Source organism: Amorphotheca resinae (genome assembly GCF_003019875.1).
Source record: "Amorphotheca resinae ATCC 22711 unplaced genomic scaffold M430scaffold_9, whole genome shotgun sequence".
Taxonomy (NCBI): domain Eukaryota; kingdom Fungi; phylum Ascomycota; class Leotiomycetes; order Helotiales; family Amorphothecaceae; genus Amorphotheca; species Amorphotheca resinae.
Genome location: NW_020194479.1, coordinates 494,810 through 511,308, shown reverse-complemented (window position 1 = coordinate 511,308; position 16,499 = coordinate 494,810). Strand labels below are relative to the sequence as shown.

Below are 16,499 nucleotides of genomic sequence, written 5' to 3'. Positions count from 1 at the left end.
ATTAGATGTCCGCCAAGAACCATATGTCAAGCTGGTTGGAGATATAAATGGCCATCACCTTCCCTTGCCAGGATAGCCCAGCTGGCCCAGCATAGCAAACCATCGAAAAGCTTATTTATTGCGTGCAGGAGGTCCCTTACCTCATGCAGGCACAGTTCAGCGCATTAGTCTGATGTGCACCCTGGCATCTAAGCCCTGTAAGGGACGGCTGGAAGCCTCAGGAGCCCAGTTCAGCCGCCTAGAGCCTAGCTCCGCTCAGCTCGACTCATGTCAGGCCAATACCTGAGGACACGAGGTGGCGATCTGCGTCGTGGCAAACGCACCCGTTTCCTTGAAGTGCCTGCAGAAGAACCTACCTGCAGCCTATTAGCAATTTGCCACAGCGACCTCCCTCCCAGATCCATGGCACCGTGTTTCTACAGTGCATGGCGAGTTCCCAAATCTCGATCCCCAGCTCACCGTTGCCCAATCCGATATCGAAGCTGCAAAGCATGCAACAAGCTCTCCCACCTACCTTACGCAGGTCCCCCCCTCCGCTCTCCCTCTCGCTCGTGAATGTCCAATCCGCGTCGCCTGCCTTGCATTTCTCTGCAGCAACGTCCGTAGATCTTCGGTCCCTACCTCTTATCTTCCTACCCTCCAGTGACCCATCTAGACGGTCTGGTCCCTCCCGTCCGGGACTGTGGCAATAATATCGCTTTCCCATACACCACCACCAGACTTCTGGCCCTCGAGACCCCGACCCGGGATGGGAGGGGGTGCTGATGAGGTAGAGCTGACATCAGGCCATCTTCCAGCCCCAAGCGCAAGCCAAGTCTCTTAGCACACACACACGTATCTGCCAATTAAAAAGACGCAATTCAAGCTTGTAGAGAGGATTCAATGGTGTTGGTATTGTCGGGATGTAGTCAAGAGTCCAAACGATTAGGTGAAGTATGGTAAGAGGAAAAACAGATGGCGCGCGGTCGGAGGGTCGGCGGTTGCGCGCGAAACTCGTTAAAATTACGCGGATTATTGAGATGTCAATACAGTACTGTACTGCATACGGCAAAAGCTGCGAGGAAACACCAGCCACTCAATTCCTTCCCTTTCCCTTCCGTTCGCGTGCTCCGCAAAGTGCTGGGCCCCTATGCGGCTGGCCGTTGCCTGTAGAGGCTCAAGGTCTCAGATGGTAAACATCGCGGTGGACAAATACCGCCGAGAGAGAAGACACAAGTGTGCTCTTGACACTACCCAGACCGGACTAAACCACGGGATATGGGCCTACCTTTTTGAAAGGACAGCAATTATAGGCCATGTGTTATCAGGAGCATTGCGGAAATCAAATTGTTCCCTGGTTTCTGAGTCGTGATCGCGATCGCGATCCTGATTGTTGATCGTGAGCTTGATTTCGCCGTTGTTGAGCAGCGTTGCGTTTGTTTATACAACTCGAAAACGCCCTTGAGGCCAATACTCTACCGCGAAATAGACAAGGAACTTTGGGAATTTCTCTCTTCCCCCTCCCATGCAGAAACACGAAAATCCGAGCGGGTTTGAGAAGTTTCCCACCTTTCCAGGCATGCACGGTTGTTATCCGCTTGCGGGAAGGGTCTTCGGATGGCATCCTCGAGATCGCGATGAGATATGGATCATTACGCTTTTTTCTTCAGCGGCCCCGATCTTGGTACCCTTCCTAACATCTCGGGGTTCTCAGCCGTGCAGGTTTCCATCCTTCGATCGTACGGAGAGGAAGGAGTCATGCCATGTTGAATGTAAGACCTAAGCTATCAGCCTGGTTCGAAAGAGCAACGGTCTTGGGCGCTATTCTTGATAGTCAGTGCGTATGGTCCCCTCGGATAGCTCGATGTCTCAAGCATTGTTGTTATCCTCTGCGGGGGCGGGCGCTGATCAGTGTTCACGGATTCCTCGATAACGAGGGTATGTCTCTCTACTCGACCAGAGCCCTATGCACCGGTCAATTGTCTGCCCTGCGCCGTGCGAAGGCGGGGCGCATCAACGTGCTCCCATGCGGGAGTCAGTACGCAGGGCAGCCCACGGCTATTAGCCTCCAGCTATCTATTCTCAGCTTGCGGATCGTCGTTGAGGATGTTGTCCACCATGGCCCCTCACTGGCGCAGATCATGATAGTCGATACCCCTCTTCCCGCCGCGGATCACCTTTCCGCATGCTTTCGATGCACTCCGGCACCCGTCGCAGATCGCGAACGGAGACCTGTGCACTGTGCACAGGCATCGACGACCTTCTGGAGAAGCTGATTGTGGGTACAGTACAGTATCAGCGTATCGCTACATATGTCCCCCCACTGCTCGCTATGGAGCTGAGGTACAGGCTACAGCCAGTCTCGAGCATCCATCCGTACATCCGCGATAGGCCATTGCTATAGTCGCTCCGGCTAATGCGCTGAACGCTTCGAGGGTCGTCCTGCTGTCCTTACTGTATAAGCTGTCCCATCCCTACATCCAGCCAGCCATAGAAACATTTCACCCATGGTGTAGGGCGTTAGCCTAGCTGCCCGCGGGGAACAGCAACAACAACAACACAATTTTTCAATGTGAGCTGAACATTGAGCTCGTCCGACCCGCGTGCTTGTGCGTTCGATTCATGCGTACCTGATAGTATTGCATAACCACCCCAGCAACGAGTTATTCAGTTATTCAAGCATTGTTTATGCTGCACTGTACTGCACAGGTTTGCACTAATATCGGTGAATAAAATTATTCACTATATTCTGACTATTTATACCACTATCGAATACTGCATAAGGCAGGGTACCAAATATATGCAGGGCCTCGATGCATCCTCAGCTTATCCTGATTCCTGAAGATCGCAGCTTTATCGCGCCGGTACCTACAGCTGTAGCCACAGTACCTTACAGAGTACCTACATGATGCATTTCGGCCGCACTAAAGTAACTCCGAGATGGTCGACGGCAGAAAGTGACTCGGTATGAAGTGAAACATCACAGTCTCAGACTCATCGCCAACGGCGGCGCCCTTCCGCCCAAGTTGCAAGTTGTCGGCAGCCGGCAAAGTGAATTGGAATTTGGTTTCACGACTAATTTGTGCTATAATCGAGGTACCTAGGTACCTACCGTTTTCTATCTCTCGGTGACCTCGCTATCGCCATTTCATCATTGTAACTATTATAAGGTACTTGCTCTGGATGTTAACCTCTCAGGCTCTCACTGCCCTCGTATCGCCATTACATAGGTAGATAATTGTAGCTATTATTATCACGTTACTGACGTCTAATAATAGAATGCTTTAGATAGAAGTAAGTAAAGTGACTTCTGTTACTCCTCCTACAGACGGGAGGGACAAACACAACGTATATCACATGATTCTTTCACGTGATCAAAGCCTGTAGGTACTTGTCCAACCTGGAAACCACAACTCCACTCTCAGAGTACGGGTACTTTACGTAGATCATCAATGCAATGCTATGAAGATTATTTGATAGGAATATTGAAGTGGAAGGTTGGCAACATTGTAGAAAATAATGACGTGATGGTACTTGGACAACAAGGTGTTTGGAGTAGCGAGGTGGGTAGGTAAGGTAGCGGTACCTGAATCGCAGTACAATTTACCAGCAAAAGCAAGTCACTGTACGATTGGCCATAAGGGGCCGCGGGGGTTTGCCATGGCTCGTCAACAACTACCCCTCACCTAATTGTCAAATCTATGTGGATGAAGAAGTTGTTGATTGAAATAAAGAAGAGGAATATCTTAAGGTTTTCATATAAGGTACGTGAAAGAGCAATGTTCGAAGTGGTAACTGTGCTGATTTAACGGTAAGTGATTGATTCAAGAGTGGTTGCTTTCCATACCAAATCGAGGGGCTTTGAACTTCTATACACACACCATACGTTTTACTAACGAGGGGAACAGTGTGCCCCGGTATTGGTGATATTAGGTGTGGTAATATCGACTCCTGAACAGGCTTTATCTGAAAAACATTTCGATGTCGGCGCGCACATCAACTTCAGACTTCACGACGCTTCGATATCAGAACTTACTCATTTTCGATCCTTCTTAAGATACCTTGCATTAAAGGACGTCATGGCCCCAGCAAATGGGTAAGAGACCGTGATGTATTCGTACCTAGCAGAGGACGAAAAGAACCAGCTCCGGTTCCCAACTTCCTCCAACGCAAGTATGACTTGGATCGAAAGGAGTACAAAAAACGCTGCAGAGAAATCGCCAATATCGGATCCCGAATTCTGAAAAGTATCAAGGCAGGTTATTTCTCTTATATCGCCGAGTGTAAGACGGTACATGGTATGTTGGTGGCGCTCAAGGACTGCTTATGTCCCTCGGAACATCTCCGAGGGCTGGAGCTGAAAGGGCTGTACAAAGAAGCGTTGCAAGCTTACAAAGTCTGGCAATATCGAGACATGGCTTGATAAATTCGAGACAACGGTTCATAAGTGGTTTATGTCAAGGCCTCTAGAGTAGTGGCTGTTCTCGATTTCCTGAGAGCAATAGAAGGCATATCAGAAGCTTCACGAATCTTTTCATTGGACTGTGTTTGCAACCTCGTCTCCAAGAAACTCAATGAGCATGAATGCGACGTTCGAGAACTGATAAGCGCATATAGGGAGCATCTTCATAATGAGGAGAGAATAATGAAGGCGCTTGGACTTACAGCTGAGTTGCACGGAGTCTGATCACATGAATATCCCCTTCGTATCAGGGACGCTTCGACAAATCTTTTCCGGGGTTCTACGCCTCATAGATCAGCCTCTTCTTTCAGTCCAGATTCTATTTATACGAAGCTGCCCCTCCCTTCGTACCTATGCAAATCCGATCCTCTCCAAACCCATCGAGTGTGCAGTCCTGATGGTCCTCTTGCGTACACTTCTCACGATTCTCTACCCCCCAAGAGCTGACCTTTAACACAAGGCTGACGATCTTCGAACCATGATACAGGTCTGTTTGTATTTAACCTACCCTCTCCTCTGACGGATCCTAGACGTAGCATTCTTTGCTTGTTACAGAAACACGACTTCTCAAACGCCATTACACTTAAGCTCCGTTCACGCAAAGACCAGCATTCAAAAAGGAGGTTCATATCTCATGTCGGGAATAGGGGTCGATTCATTAATTATGTCTCATGCTCAATCCATAACCTTCGTAACGGAGACACGCTTCGAAGAATCTGCCTTCAGATCCGTTCTGCCCCTTTCGGGCCCACTCTCACATCCAAGGATCGAACAGAGGCGCGGAAGGGATTAGTGCTTATCGATATGTAACTTCGCCTTGATCTTCTCCTTCAAACTCGTCTTTGCTGCTTTCTCCTCCTGGCCGGCTTTCGATGAAGAGCTTGTGCCTGTATCACTTGGCTTGGACTCTTCGGGACCGGTGTGGTGGTTCATTCCTTTCTGGTCCCGGAGACCTATTTTGTGCGTTTATCAGCCATTGTTCCGATTATCCCAATGGAATGCTAGATTAGAAGGATCAGAGGGGCGGGGAACATACGCTCAACTTCCTTGCGCTCACTAGCCTGGGGAACATCGAAGTAACCACCCTCGCCTTTCGTGCCTGGGCCCTTGACGTATTGTTCACCTGCTCCTTCACCATATCCTTGCTTCTGAGGGCCATTGTTCCCTCCTGCACCAGGACCAGAAGTGCCTCCTGCCTCGCGGAGCTTCTCTTCAAGACCTATCTTCTACATCAGTATTCATCCTAACTAATGCTTCCGCGCAGCGACATAAAAGAATACAAAAGAGCGAACATACTCTTAGGATCTGGTCCAGGTCCCTTCTTCGCACTAGCACCCGTCGTGTTCTCAGCCTCCCTTGTCGTCTCCTGAATGCGATCTTGCTTTTCGCTGCCACGCAGCTCATCCAACCGATCGTTCAGTGTCTGCTGCGCATCGCTCGTGGGTTCTGCGACTCCAGATGGTGCATCCGTACGGCCATGAATATCATTGGAGGCAATGGGTTTGTCGAATGCGGTATCAGAAGTGGGATCGTGCAAATTCGTTGCACCAGCCTGGTCCGCGCCGTATACTGATCCGATCTGACCCGTCGAGGCTGTATTTCCGTGCATGCTGTCTGCAGTTGATACCGCTGATGTATTGGGTTGGCTGGTACTGGATATGCTATCTATGCCTGCGATTCCTGTCGTCGAGTTCGGTCCGCTGTTACTGAGTGATGTGTCCTCCGACGTTGGGGACATGGATTTTTCAGCAATTGGAGGTTCTGCATAGTATGAATCATCAGCTTCTTTCTCCACCGTGAACTCCAGGCCCGGAAAATGCATGATGACGATACATACCGATATTGCCCTTATCATACGGCTCTCCCGCGGCGACATTTCCCAGCTGCCCAGACAGCGGTTCCTGTCCCGCCGTCTCGTTGCGCGTATTCTCCGCCGCGGAATTCGACGACTCTCCCCAGATGGCGCGGGAAGCAGCAGTTGTAAGATGATTTACAGTCTCCATGTTTACGGGATATCAGAAAGAGAAACAGTTGCTTTGGAAAGTCAAATTGAGAGAAATGAAAACTGCTAAGATTGGGTATCGTAGGAAGGAAGTGGAAAGTGTTTCTTCTTGGGTTTATGGAACAGATAATAGAGGTTGAAAAAGGGTATCTTATCAGGTCTCTGCTGAGAGGCATGGCAATCCAATGTCTTGACGTCTTTGTGAGCGCCACTACCTACACTATTCTTACCTAGAACTTGTTCTTCTCACCCCCAAAAAGCATCCCATCTGCCTTACCTACCTGCCCATACCCCGCAATCTGACCCCCTTTCCACCTCTCAGATTCAAAAACCACATATCATTACTCTACTTACCGCGGACATATAATCAAGCTTGCTTTCATCCGTCCATCGTTCCATACAGATCTCATCTCCATGGTTCTTCCCCCGGAAAGTGACATGCGTGACGCTCATCCCTACCTAGATACCTACCTTATGACGTTCGTTCCGTGACGTCATAGTCATAGCCTCGCATGTCCCCCCCTATCCTTATCCCTATCAGGCTATCACTACCTACGCGAACATCGCATCCCTTCGCCAATCGCAGACCCCTCCTTTCTAGGTCCCAAGTTTCAATTCTTCTTGGTCTTTGAACATAGAAAGAGAGTACAAAGGATGTACAGTTCCGAACTAGGTAGGTATGCTTATCGACGGCATTGGATCGCGTCCTCGATGCAGGTAGGAGATGGTCTTGGTCACGTGTACCACCTTTCCGCAACCACATACCTTACCTTACCTAAGGTAAGGTAGGTAGACGGGCTCTTGAGAACTTCGATATCAGTCTTAGCTGCGTCTCTCTATCTCTTGCTGTGCCAGAAACATGATATATATATACGCTTGCCCGTAGAAGATCCCATGCAGTCGAAAAACTTTCCTGGTTTCTTTGCTCTCTCCAACCCTGGCCAAAAAGGGGTGGCAGCTTGGGTGGACGTCCAAGTTCTTGTTTTTGTTGCACATCGCGATCTGTGACGATTTGCGGGTGTTTAAGGGGGGTTTGGATGGCAGAGAGATTACTAGAGGAGTTCTTCTGTTGCACATCGCACCGACGACAAGCTTGAAAGCGTTGACAGGGGGGTCTGATGGAGATGCGATTGCAGCATCACGTGGTGTAGAGATCGTGATACAGGACGTCGAGGCAAGGTTTGTTGCACATCGCACATTAGCAACACTGTCTTTGATGGCAGTGAGATTAGCATCACCTGACACAGGAGGGAATGGAGGTTTCGTTGCACATCGCACATTAGCAACACTGGCTTTGATGGCATTGAGATTAGCATCACGTGATATTGACCCGTGATACGGGTCGAGAAGAACCTGAGGTTTGTTGCACATCGTATTCTTGACAAGCGTGGCGCTGTTGAACACTGCTTTCAACGGCAGTGGGATTAGCATCACATGATATCAAGGTGTTTTGTTGCACATCGCAGCGATGACAAGCGTGAAAGTGTTGACCGGGGGGGTTGATGGCGATGCGATTAGCATCACGTGATATATGGATTGCATAACGAATACCTAGGTAGAGATGAATTGATTGAACTCATGTATCAAGAGCCAAGGAGCTAAGAGTCAGATTCAAAAGTATCACCTCCTACCTTGGATTTGAAAGCTTCTTTGTGGCTTCTGCAAAAGGTATTGGTTTGTTTCGGAGATGGGTTCAATTGGAGGGAAAGGAAGATTGTAGTGATATCTAAACATGTGAATAAACGATTTCTAGCTAGGTATGTTCAGTCTATTCCTAAGCCATGCAGGACTAACAATGGGATCTAAAATGCATGAAGAGTATAATGCGCGTATAGGTAGCTAGCGATAGTCAAGCAAGTCAACAACTCCTGCCCCCGATGGCCTAGCCAATGCAGATGCAATTGCAACGCCTGAAAACAAAGCCTACCAAAAATGAAAAGAAAAGAAAATTTCTCAAGCCGGATCAGGAGCCGCCGACGTTCCTGCATCTTCAACAACTTGCCCATTCCCCCTCACTTCCTTGTCCTCCTCTTTCTGCGTTTCTGGGTTTAATGGCTTGCTCGGATCATATCCAACGCTCTTAACGATACCTAGCCCTTTCGTCCTGCCTTCTCTGAATAGCAATCGGTCGCCAGGGGCAAGATACTCTGGCCTCTGCACGAATCTGAAGGCGACGAGGGCACGGTCTCCCGTCCGGATATATGAGCGGTCGATGTCGATTATGGCACATGTTTGGGAGACGGGACCGACGTGGAGCATGGCTTGGTATTTGGTTTTTATGGTCGTTGCATGAGAGAGGATCAACACTTAGAGGAATGTTGTCAGCGAGGGAGCCGGGTGGGTGAGGACGAGGGAGAAAAGAAAAAGCGGAAAATACCTTCAGCAACGAATTCCCGATAGACTTTGGGAGCATTCTGCTCCAATTTCGGAAGAACAACCATCCCTTTCCGTACATCTTTCCGGCGCACACGCTTCAGAGCAAAGGAGGCAGATTGACCAGCTGAAGCAGCGGGAACAGGGATTCGTTTCCGCTCTATGGATCGGATGCTAGTCGTAGTAAATTGACCAAGGGAGTCGGGTCCGATGAGCACAGTGTCACCAGCATGTATAACGCCGCTCTTTATTACACCTGATACGACGGTGCCGACGAAGGGGACGGAGAAGGTGTCATTGACGTGAAACTCAAAAGGTGCTTCCGCATCATAATGTCCATGATGAGGCAAGATATTCAAGAACTCTCGAACAAGGTCAAGGGACTCGCCAGTGACGTTGGAGACTTGAAATATGGGGCAGATGCGCTGAGAGACGAACTGTGTGGCGGTATTGATGCACTCCTCGCGGTTCTTGATGAATATTGGGATTTTCCGCGCTCCAGGGGATTTGAGAATCCGGGTTACTTGCTGGATGGTCTGTTCCAGGATTTGGGGAGGGCAGATGTCAATTTTGGTGATGACTACCATTACCGGAACGTTCAGCGCCAGTGCGATACCCAAGTGTTCTTTGCTCATGCCAATGAGACCGTTATTGGCTGCTACCATGAGTAGACAGTAGTTCGGGCTTGAGGATAAGAGACCGAAGACAGTGGTTCGCAGGTATCTTTCGTGACCAGCCAAATCGGTGAACGAGATGACTTTCGCAGAGCGTTTTCCAATCTCTTCCCAGGACAGTTTCCGGCCCGGAACATCAGATGTAACGACCCTGCCCATAGTGTCAAAGCCCATAATCTCCATGCCGACAGAAGATGTCCGCCCAGATTCAATCTCATGCTTGTGTCTGAAGAGATTAACTCGTGCTTTCCCACGTCCATCATCCAAGCCCCCTTTAACCAGGACACCCAACATAGTACTCTTCCCCGCATCCACATTCCCTACCACCGCTATCCTGGTCTCAATCACTTCCTCCACAGTTGCAGGATGTTGCCTTATGAGCACTTTTCCACTGCACTCTTTTCCCTTCTCACCCGCCACCGCCTCCCCTTCAGCTTCTCCGCCAACACCCTTTGTTAGCAGCACCCGACAATCAGCCCGCACCTTTTGCGCAGCCAGAACCAATCTCTTCAAAGCCACATCCCAGTCCTCTTTAGTCAACGCCATCGACTCGCCATTATTTTCAAATCCAATTTCGAATACAGTCTCTCCATGTCCTTCGTCCATCCGATTCTCTAACACATGAACCAGTTTCGCTAATGTCTCCTCACTATTATCGAGCAGCAGCTCTTTTAATCGGACCGCAGGTGATACATCTGCAAGATCAAGGGAGTTAAGGATATCGAGCTCGGCGTGCTCTTCGACTGTTGTGGATGCGGCGCCAGACGTGGAAGGGTAGCGTAGCGCCTGTTGCTTCTCGACGTAGTCGGCGAATTCGCTCAAGGCCTGCGGTTGTTGGTTAGCTGGGTATGATATAAAAAGGAGGAAGATGTACGGATTCGCCTTTCCGCCGCTCGTGGGGTAGCTGTTTTCCTTTTGTGGCCATGGCGAGGGGCAACGTATGTATGTATGTACAGATTGTCGGAGAGTGCTAGAGCAGAACGGGCTGACGGATCTTTAGTGTATTCGTACGATCATTTGGGAACGGTGTCTGGGTTAATATGGGATATGCTGGATGATTGTAGGTGTAATTATATATTTGTGGTGAAAGGTGGAAGCGCAAGGGGGAAATGTACACTCCTTTTGAAGTGTTGGATGACTCCGCCGGTCTGGGGAAGCTTTATCGATAACGAGCCGTGAACCATGGGTAGGCAGAATCGAGTCACTGGTAGGACCAAGCCTATTACTGCGGCAAAGAGTCACTCGGCATGGTTTGCTTCATAATGTCTTCGCAGGTCAATTGATATTTGATTCTTATTATTGCATCTTGCGCTTTTGGTATGCCAATTGCAGGCAGCGCTGCTTGGCGCATTAAGCAGGTTGCTAATCATCCCCCTCCCCTTCGCAGAATGCTACTACAGTATGCTCGCAATGCGACAAACTTGGTATTTCCTATATCCTTCTGCGACGAATCCCACTGTTTGAATCGCCCTGACTTTCCGATTTCCGCGCGGCTTTTCAAGACTATGATGGCGCCTGGGGAGAGATGAGGACAACGCTATCGCCTGGAAGGGGTCAGTAAAGTAGTAACAAAGCCAGAACATTCTGGAGATATGGAGGGGAAGAAACTGCATACCTCGAACAAACAGCATCTCTGACTTCTTGTGGATAGTCTGCAAGAGAAGATTTTAGCAATCGGTTCCTCCACGCGATATTCCTCCCCTACCTTCACGACCTCTTCTTCATCCTCATCCTCTTCCACCACGTACACTGTCTCTTCCACATCGCCCAAGACCAGGTTGCAGTGACTATCGTAGGCCTGCGATCACATTAGTATATTCTCACTGCAGGTGACGTCCGCGACCTACGTGTAGCCTGCCTTTCAATTCTCGGTCCCCTCGCAGCTTCACAAAAACAATCTCGTCGAGACAGAGGCGCACAAGATCGAGTGGCTCCGAGACAGGAGCCGACGCCCCATCATCCACTTCAGCCATGACTTGTCGTAGATGGCTATTGTTGTAAAAAGCGTGCGTCTTGTGCCGAGAGTTGGTTTCTTTGGTGGTGTGGATTTCGTTCGCGATTCTTGGACGGAAGTTCCCGAGATTTTAGCCTCAGGGGGGGTTACCCCAACATCCCCAGACCTTTCGCGCTGCTGACCACCACCACCAGTAAACATCGATAAATTATGAGTGGTGTCCTTTCAAAATTCGAGGCCATCGAGTCTCGAATTATCTCATACTCATGTCCAAAGGGTGCCCCTGGTCGCGTACATTCTCTACGTCTTCGGAGATGCTTTCAAAGTGCCTGTGGCAGATCGCAATCGATAGCTCAAGAAAGCTCGCAGCCTATGACAGATGGCCGCCCATTTACCATCGAAGGGGATGCACGAATACTGGATGGTTTCAATCGCCCGGACACGTTGATGGCCCAAAGACCAGAGCAGGTTCTGGGGGCAGATCATAAATCTATATGGAATCGCAATCACCAAAAACAACTCAATGCTTATGATCTAAATCGGGCGTGGACAAAACGCCTTGATGTACGGCGATTAGATGAATACGGAGATGTTCTTCCACTGGAATTTCCAGGCACGTTTACGGAATCTACTTTTATTCCAGACGAAGGCGCGTTATACTCGGCCCTGAGGTTAGCAAATCCTCACATGGTACTCAAGACACTGCTGGATATCGTTGAGCGAGATGGCCATTATGCTAGTAAATTGCTAGCATCCATACCTGCTACTACTTTCTCGGAAGTCTTACGTTGTCTCGACCCGAAGCATTTCGTCGATCGCTACGCCAATCTACACAAGGAGATCAGTCCAAGAACTGCACATCTTCTCGGGCTTCCCAATGTACACGAGGGAGGCTACCTCCGGTTCTGTGGTGTATTCCTGAGCCAAGTCAATAAGATAATCACAGCCCGCGCACAACGATATCCCGTTTCTACTTCAGACATCAAATATCTTCTCAGATGTGCTCGAGCAACCGGCGATACCCAATCGGCCGAGGCCATATGGCGTTCTGTGGCTTCAATATCCAGACAGGATCAGACGAAGAGAATTATGCTAGATGCAGAATGTTACAATCACTATCTTGCGACGAAGTGCTGGTCAGACTCTTTCAATGCTGCTCGGAGGTATAATTTAAGGGTTGTCCCATCTAACCTTAGATTGAGAGAATGGAGCGTACCTCCTTATGCCTTCCAAGGACACCAGACAGGGCCTGAGAGGGGCATCAAAGCACAAGCATCCCAGATATTTCGGAAAATGGTTGAGTCGGGGGTTCCGGGGAATGAAGAGACTTTCTGTTTGATGATGGTAGCTATGGCTCGCGAAGGCGATCTTTCTGGCATATCCACAGTTCTCCGACGAGTCTGGGATATTGATGTTGAAGCTCTATTAAAGGAGGACGAGTCTAAAGTACCACCTCCCAGATCCTTACCCGTCGACTCGCCTTTCTATCCTTCCGAACAAATCCTATTTACCCTCGCTCATGTCTACGGAATCAACAACACAGTCCCCACCGCTCTTCGCCTAGTGGATTATGTCTCCCGCCAATACGATATACAGATCCCTGGTAATGTATGGAATGAACTACTCGAATGGACGTTTGTGCTTGCAGCCGATCGATCAATCCGCAATACCGAAACCAATGACGAGGGCTTCAAAATTGGTAAACTCCCCCCAGCTTCGGTCTCACATCTCTGGAATACAATGACATCGGAACCTTACAACGTCAAACCGACGATGGAAATGTATAACCGTTTGATTACGAACCTAATCCACCGCAGTCGCTTTCGTGAAGCGGAGCAGCGCATGGAAGAGGCCTATCGTGCCAATCTCAAATACGTCCGCGAACTCTCACGACAAGTCCTAGTCTACCAATCAACTGCCGCTCATAATCCTATTGCCCCCCAACGCGCGCAAGCGGTGAACCTGGCTCATCTGCGTGTCAGACGCAATAGGCTATATATCCGCCGGTGGGTTCGACATTGGATTCGGTTAGGTAGCAAGGCGGCAGTCTGGAAAGACACCTCGGGGACTTTCACTGCTCAACACTTGCCGGATTTCCTTGAAAGGTGGAAAAGCTTCTTACCCGTGAGAGTAAAGTATTGGATTGCGGGTGGAGAGGTGAGCTTTGCAACGGGCGTGAATGCGGCGAACTTTAGGATGCAGAGGAAATACGCAAATCGCGGGAACACGGCCAATTTACTTTCCAAGAGAATTATCTTGCCAAGCAAAGTCTCTAATCCTGGTATGCTGGCCAGGAGATTAGGGCAGGGGCGTTTGATGGACAGGTAATTGTGAATGGAGGATCAAGGGGTTTGAGAGGGATTAATGAGGGATGCGGTAATGTTTTGAATATTGCGTACTTATTTTTCGACGCGGAGATACCTTGGCTTGCTGGTTGTCAAAAATTTCCTTATCTATACACAAGTGGTATATGTATACCCAAGGGATCGCTATACCTATACCCAGTTTGCGCTGCAGTGAGGTCTCTTCCTACTGATTTCAATCTACGAAAGCGCATCGGAGGAATGTCAGAGCACGATACTTGATCCCGTGCGAAACCTAAAATCAGGCTTTAGTTCCAGAATCCGGGCTCGACGTTCTAATCCTTAACTTCGACTTCAAGATCATCAAAAGGAGCAAAACATAATATCAAGCACCAATAGCTTAACCATCCCACCCATAGATTCTGTTGCCTAGACACGGCTCGCATGTTCGCATCCCACTCCTGCCGCGCCTCTTTGCCCGCTCTTTCTGTCCTCCCGCCATCTCTCCCGTCTGCGAGTTCCCCGATCTTCACATCCAACGTACCGGTACCCCTGGGCCCGGGCCCTAATCCCCGTTCCATTGCGCGTCTCCTGCTCCACAGCGGGCGCGGGGTCAGAAAATGGTACAGGGGGGAGACGGCCGACTTAGCGACCCCGCTATTAGGCCTTGACTCAGGGCTCTGGATGCTGGGTTGGATTCTGGATATGCTGCTGTCGTGGTCTGTCTGATTACTGAAAGTTACGGATGGGATATCTCTGTGCTTGGGACGAGTTGATGATTTTGAACATTGCTGCGTTGTCTGCTACATCATTGACTTGCGGCGCTGGTTTCTGGGAGGTGGATGGGGAGAGTGGTTTTGGAATGTGGGGGGAAGGTAATTTTGAGGGGGGGGATATGTGTTGTGAGGAGCAGTCACTGCGTTTAGGGGTAAGGAAGAGAGGGTGAGCGAAGAGGAGAGCATGCATATTTAGGTGGAGGAAGCATGAGGTTGTGGACACTGCGATCTCGTGCCTGAAACAATCGTGTTCCCTCGCAGAGAAATAAGGGGTTTATTGTCGAGGAGGGATATCCGTCCACTCCTTAACATCCCCAAAATCCATCACCTTATTCGGCCCACCCCTTCTATGTTGAACATCCTCCCAATTCCTATTGACTGCCGTCTCCGGCCTCCATCGAAACGCAGTCTTCAACCTCCCGTCTAATTTGTCCTCCAGCACATCGGCAACGAAACCTCCCACACTAGTAATGTGCATAAATCCATGGCCACTGCCTCCAATAGCTAACACCAGACTTTTATAGTCGGGGTGTCTATCAATCAAGAAATTCCGGTCAGGCGTATCGGCACACCAACAAATCCGCGCGAAACTCAACGGACGATCTCGAAGGTGTGGCATGGTGTCTTGTAAGAATGCGCGGACGCGCGCTTCAGCTTCGCGCGGGATCTGGTGTTTGGCGAAGGGGATGCTGGCTTTGTGGCCGCTGGGAGTGATCTGGAAGTTCGTGTATCCGGGGTGCTCGTCGCAGATCTTCAGCTCGCCCCTCTCGGCATCTGGTTCCATGAAGAATCCGCTCTCGATGTTGAAGAGGACGGGCAGATTCTTGTATAACTTGCATTCCTCGGGGCTCATTTTGATATGCGCGAGTGTCCATGCAGTGGGACGTAGTTGGTCCTTGACGTCTAGTAAACTTGGCGCTTGTGCTCCATTTGCTAGGATGATGGTGTCTGCGAGATGGCGCTGCCCGTCTGAAGTCTCAACTCCCACGATGTCGTTGTTCTCTTCGATTAGTTTGCTCACATTTCCTTGTGGCCCCGTGATGAATTTAACGCCCAGTCTCCTGGCTTCTTCATAGGCTGCCATTAAAGCACCTCGAGCAAAGACCCATCCCGCGCCATCTTTCTTAAACCCTCCCTTCCAGCCTGGGAAATCTCCCGTTAGGACACCTTTAGGCATTGTTGCCCGGAAGGCCTCAGGGGAATCAAGCCATTCGAAATCAGCCTTTTGATCCAGCATTTCGCGTTTGGTGAGCTGCTCCAAGCCGTCCGGGGTGTGAGCACAGATGATATATCCGGTGTCATGGTAGTAAGGTTTGAAGACCGGGTCATTCATCCAGCCTTCGGAAGCAAGACGGAGAAGTGTTTGGGAAACGTAACCACCATCCTCGCCATCATCAAAAGATCCTGATGAATCAGCTCAGATTTTATAATGGCGAGAAAGGGAGGGAAGTACCTTGTTCGACTATTTTGTTGACATCGTTTCCAGCTGAAATGGGGGAGGGCAATGCATAGGGATCAAGGACAGTGACATGTTTATATCCACGACGAGCAAGATGTAGAGCGGTAGAGCACCCCCAAGTTCCAGCTCCCACGATCAGAATTGAGCCCTCGTAGCCTGTTGGAGCTTTTGGCGAAGCCATGTCAAGAGAGATTGTTTGGTGAATCGAAGACTCTTCACTCAACTTCCTCAAAGAGAGAACACGCAAACCTTTAACTGGAATCAATAAATAATCACCTGATGATTGATTCGAACGCCCGGGTTAGGAAGGCCCATGCGGCAGGATGGAAAGCTTGATGTTGCCAAGGCGCCGACCCCATCTTTGACGCCGCCGATCACTTACCACATATTACCGGCCTTCAACCTCCTTTTAGACTGTATCGCTTATTGCTGACCTTGAATGTCTATCATGGCTATCTTCGATACGAGGCATGACTCTCTGAAGGAGCTACCCTGTACTCGAACGAAAGGGTTTCAA

At 49.7% G+C, this 16,499-nt stretch overlaps 7 protein-coding genes across 7 annotated transcripts; 3 read left to right on the top strand and 4 right to left on the bottom strand.

The window, feature by feature from the left end:
- Window positions 1-1,742: 1,742 nt before the first annotated feature.
- On the top strand, window positions 1,743-2,255 carry M430DRAFT_20828 (hypothetical protein; the record flags this gene model as incomplete). The annotated part of the gene is made up of 1 exon (XM_024864376.1): window positions 1,743-2,255. One exon carries the CDS (start codon window positions 1,743-1,745, stop codon window positions 2,253-2,255), a length of 513 nt encoding a protein of 170 aa, XP_024718904.1.
- A 632-nt stretch (window positions 2,256-2,887) lies between these two features.
- Window positions 2,888-4,305, top strand: M430DRAFT_60099 (hypothetical protein; the record flags this gene model as incomplete). Its single annotated transcript, XM_024868842.1, has 6 exons — window positions 2,888-2,944; window positions 3,084-3,149; window positions 3,258-3,273; window positions 3,460-3,546; window positions 3,622-3,743; window positions 3,888-4,305. 6 exons carry the CDS (start codon window positions 2,888-2,890, stop codon window positions 4,077-4,079), a joined length of 540 nt encoding a protein of 179 aa, XP_024718903.1. The 3' UTR covers window positions 4,080-4,305.
- An 834-nt stretch (window positions 4,306-5,139) lies between these two features.
- Window positions 5,140-6,591, bottom strand: M430DRAFT_36130 (hypothetical protein). Its single transcript, XM_024866875.1, has 4 exons — window positions 6,279-6,591; window positions 5,738-6,202; window positions 5,478-5,660; window positions 5,140-5,394 (listed from the first exon to the last, which is right to left on the bottom strand). Exons 1-4 carry the CDS (start codon window positions 6,442-6,444, stop codon window positions 5,231-5,233), a joined length of 978 nt encoding a protein of 325 aa, XP_024718902.1. The 5' UTR covers window positions 6,445-6,591; the 3' UTR covers window positions 5,140-5,230.
- Window positions 6,592-8,396: 1,805 nt separating this feature from the next.
- M430DRAFT_105788 (hypothetical protein) lies at window positions 8,397-10,415 on the bottom strand (the record flags this gene model as incomplete). Its single annotated transcript, XM_024861030.1, has 3 exons — window positions 8,397-8,749; window positions 8,821-10,315; window positions 10,365-10,415. 3 exons carry the CDS (start codon window positions 10,413-10,415, stop codon window positions 8,397-8,399), a joined length of 1,899 nt encoding a protein of 632 aa, XP_024718901.1.
- A 552-nt stretch (window positions 10,416-10,967) lies between these two features.
- M430DRAFT_36128 (hypothetical protein) lies at window positions 10,968-11,529 on the bottom strand. The gene is made up of 4 exons (XM_024866874.1): window positions 11,338-11,529; window positions 11,196-11,288; window positions 11,106-11,142; window positions 10,968-11,034 (listed from the first exon to the last, which is right to left on the bottom strand). Exons 1-4 carry the CDS (start codon window positions 11,461-11,463, stop codon window positions 10,994-10,996), a joined length of 297 nt encoding a protein of 98 aa, XP_024718900.1. The 5' UTR covers window positions 11,464-11,529; the 3' UTR covers window positions 10,968-10,993.
- Window positions 11,530-11,816: 287 nt separating this feature from the next.
- On the top strand, window positions 11,817-13,772 carry M430DRAFT_29492 (hypothetical protein; the record flags this gene model as incomplete). Its single annotated transcript, XM_024865881.1, has 1 exon — window positions 11,817-13,772. The coding sequence occupies one exon, from the start codon at window positions 11,817-11,819 to the stop codon at window positions 13,770-13,772; it is 1,956 nt and encodes a 651-aa protein (XP_024718899.1).
- A 1,025-nt stretch (window positions 13,773-14,797) lies between these two features.
- M430DRAFT_105531 (hypothetical protein) lies at window positions 14,798-16,163 on the bottom strand (the record flags this gene model as incomplete). The annotated part of the gene is made up of 2 exons (XM_024861013.1): window positions 14,798-15,927; window positions 15,977-16,163. 2 exons carry the CDS (start codon window positions 16,161-16,163, stop codon window positions 14,798-14,800), a joined length of 1,317 nt encoding a protein of 438 aa, XP_024718898.1.
- Between the last annotated feature and the right edge of the window lie 336 nt (window positions 16,164-16,499).

Coding starts and splice junctions, on each gene's coding strand:
- M430DRAFT_36130 (XM_024866875.1), bottom strand. CDS start 6,444: ATGGAGACTGTAAATCATCTTACAACTGCTGCTTCCCGCGCCATCTGG. Junction 6,203..6,278: donor GTATGATAAGGGCAATATCG/GTATGTATCGTC, acceptor CATACTATGCAG/AACCTCCAATTGCTGAAAAA. Junction 5,395..5,477: donor TGAGCGCAAGGAAGTTGAGC/GTATGTTCCCCG, acceptor CGCACAAAATAG/GTCTCCGGGACCAGAAAGGA.
- M430DRAFT_36128 (XM_024866874.1), bottom strand. CDS start 11,463: ATGGCTGAAGTGGATGATGGGGCGTCGGCTCCTGTCTCGGAGCCACTC. Junction 11,289..11,337: donor AATTGAAAGGCAGGCTACAC/GTAGGTCGCGGA, acceptor ATGTGATCGCAG/GCCTACGATAGTCACTGCAA. Junction 11,143..11,195: donor ATGAAGAAGAGGTCGTGAAG/GTAGGGGAGGAA, acceptor CTTCTCTTGCAG/ACTATCCACAAGAAGTCAGA.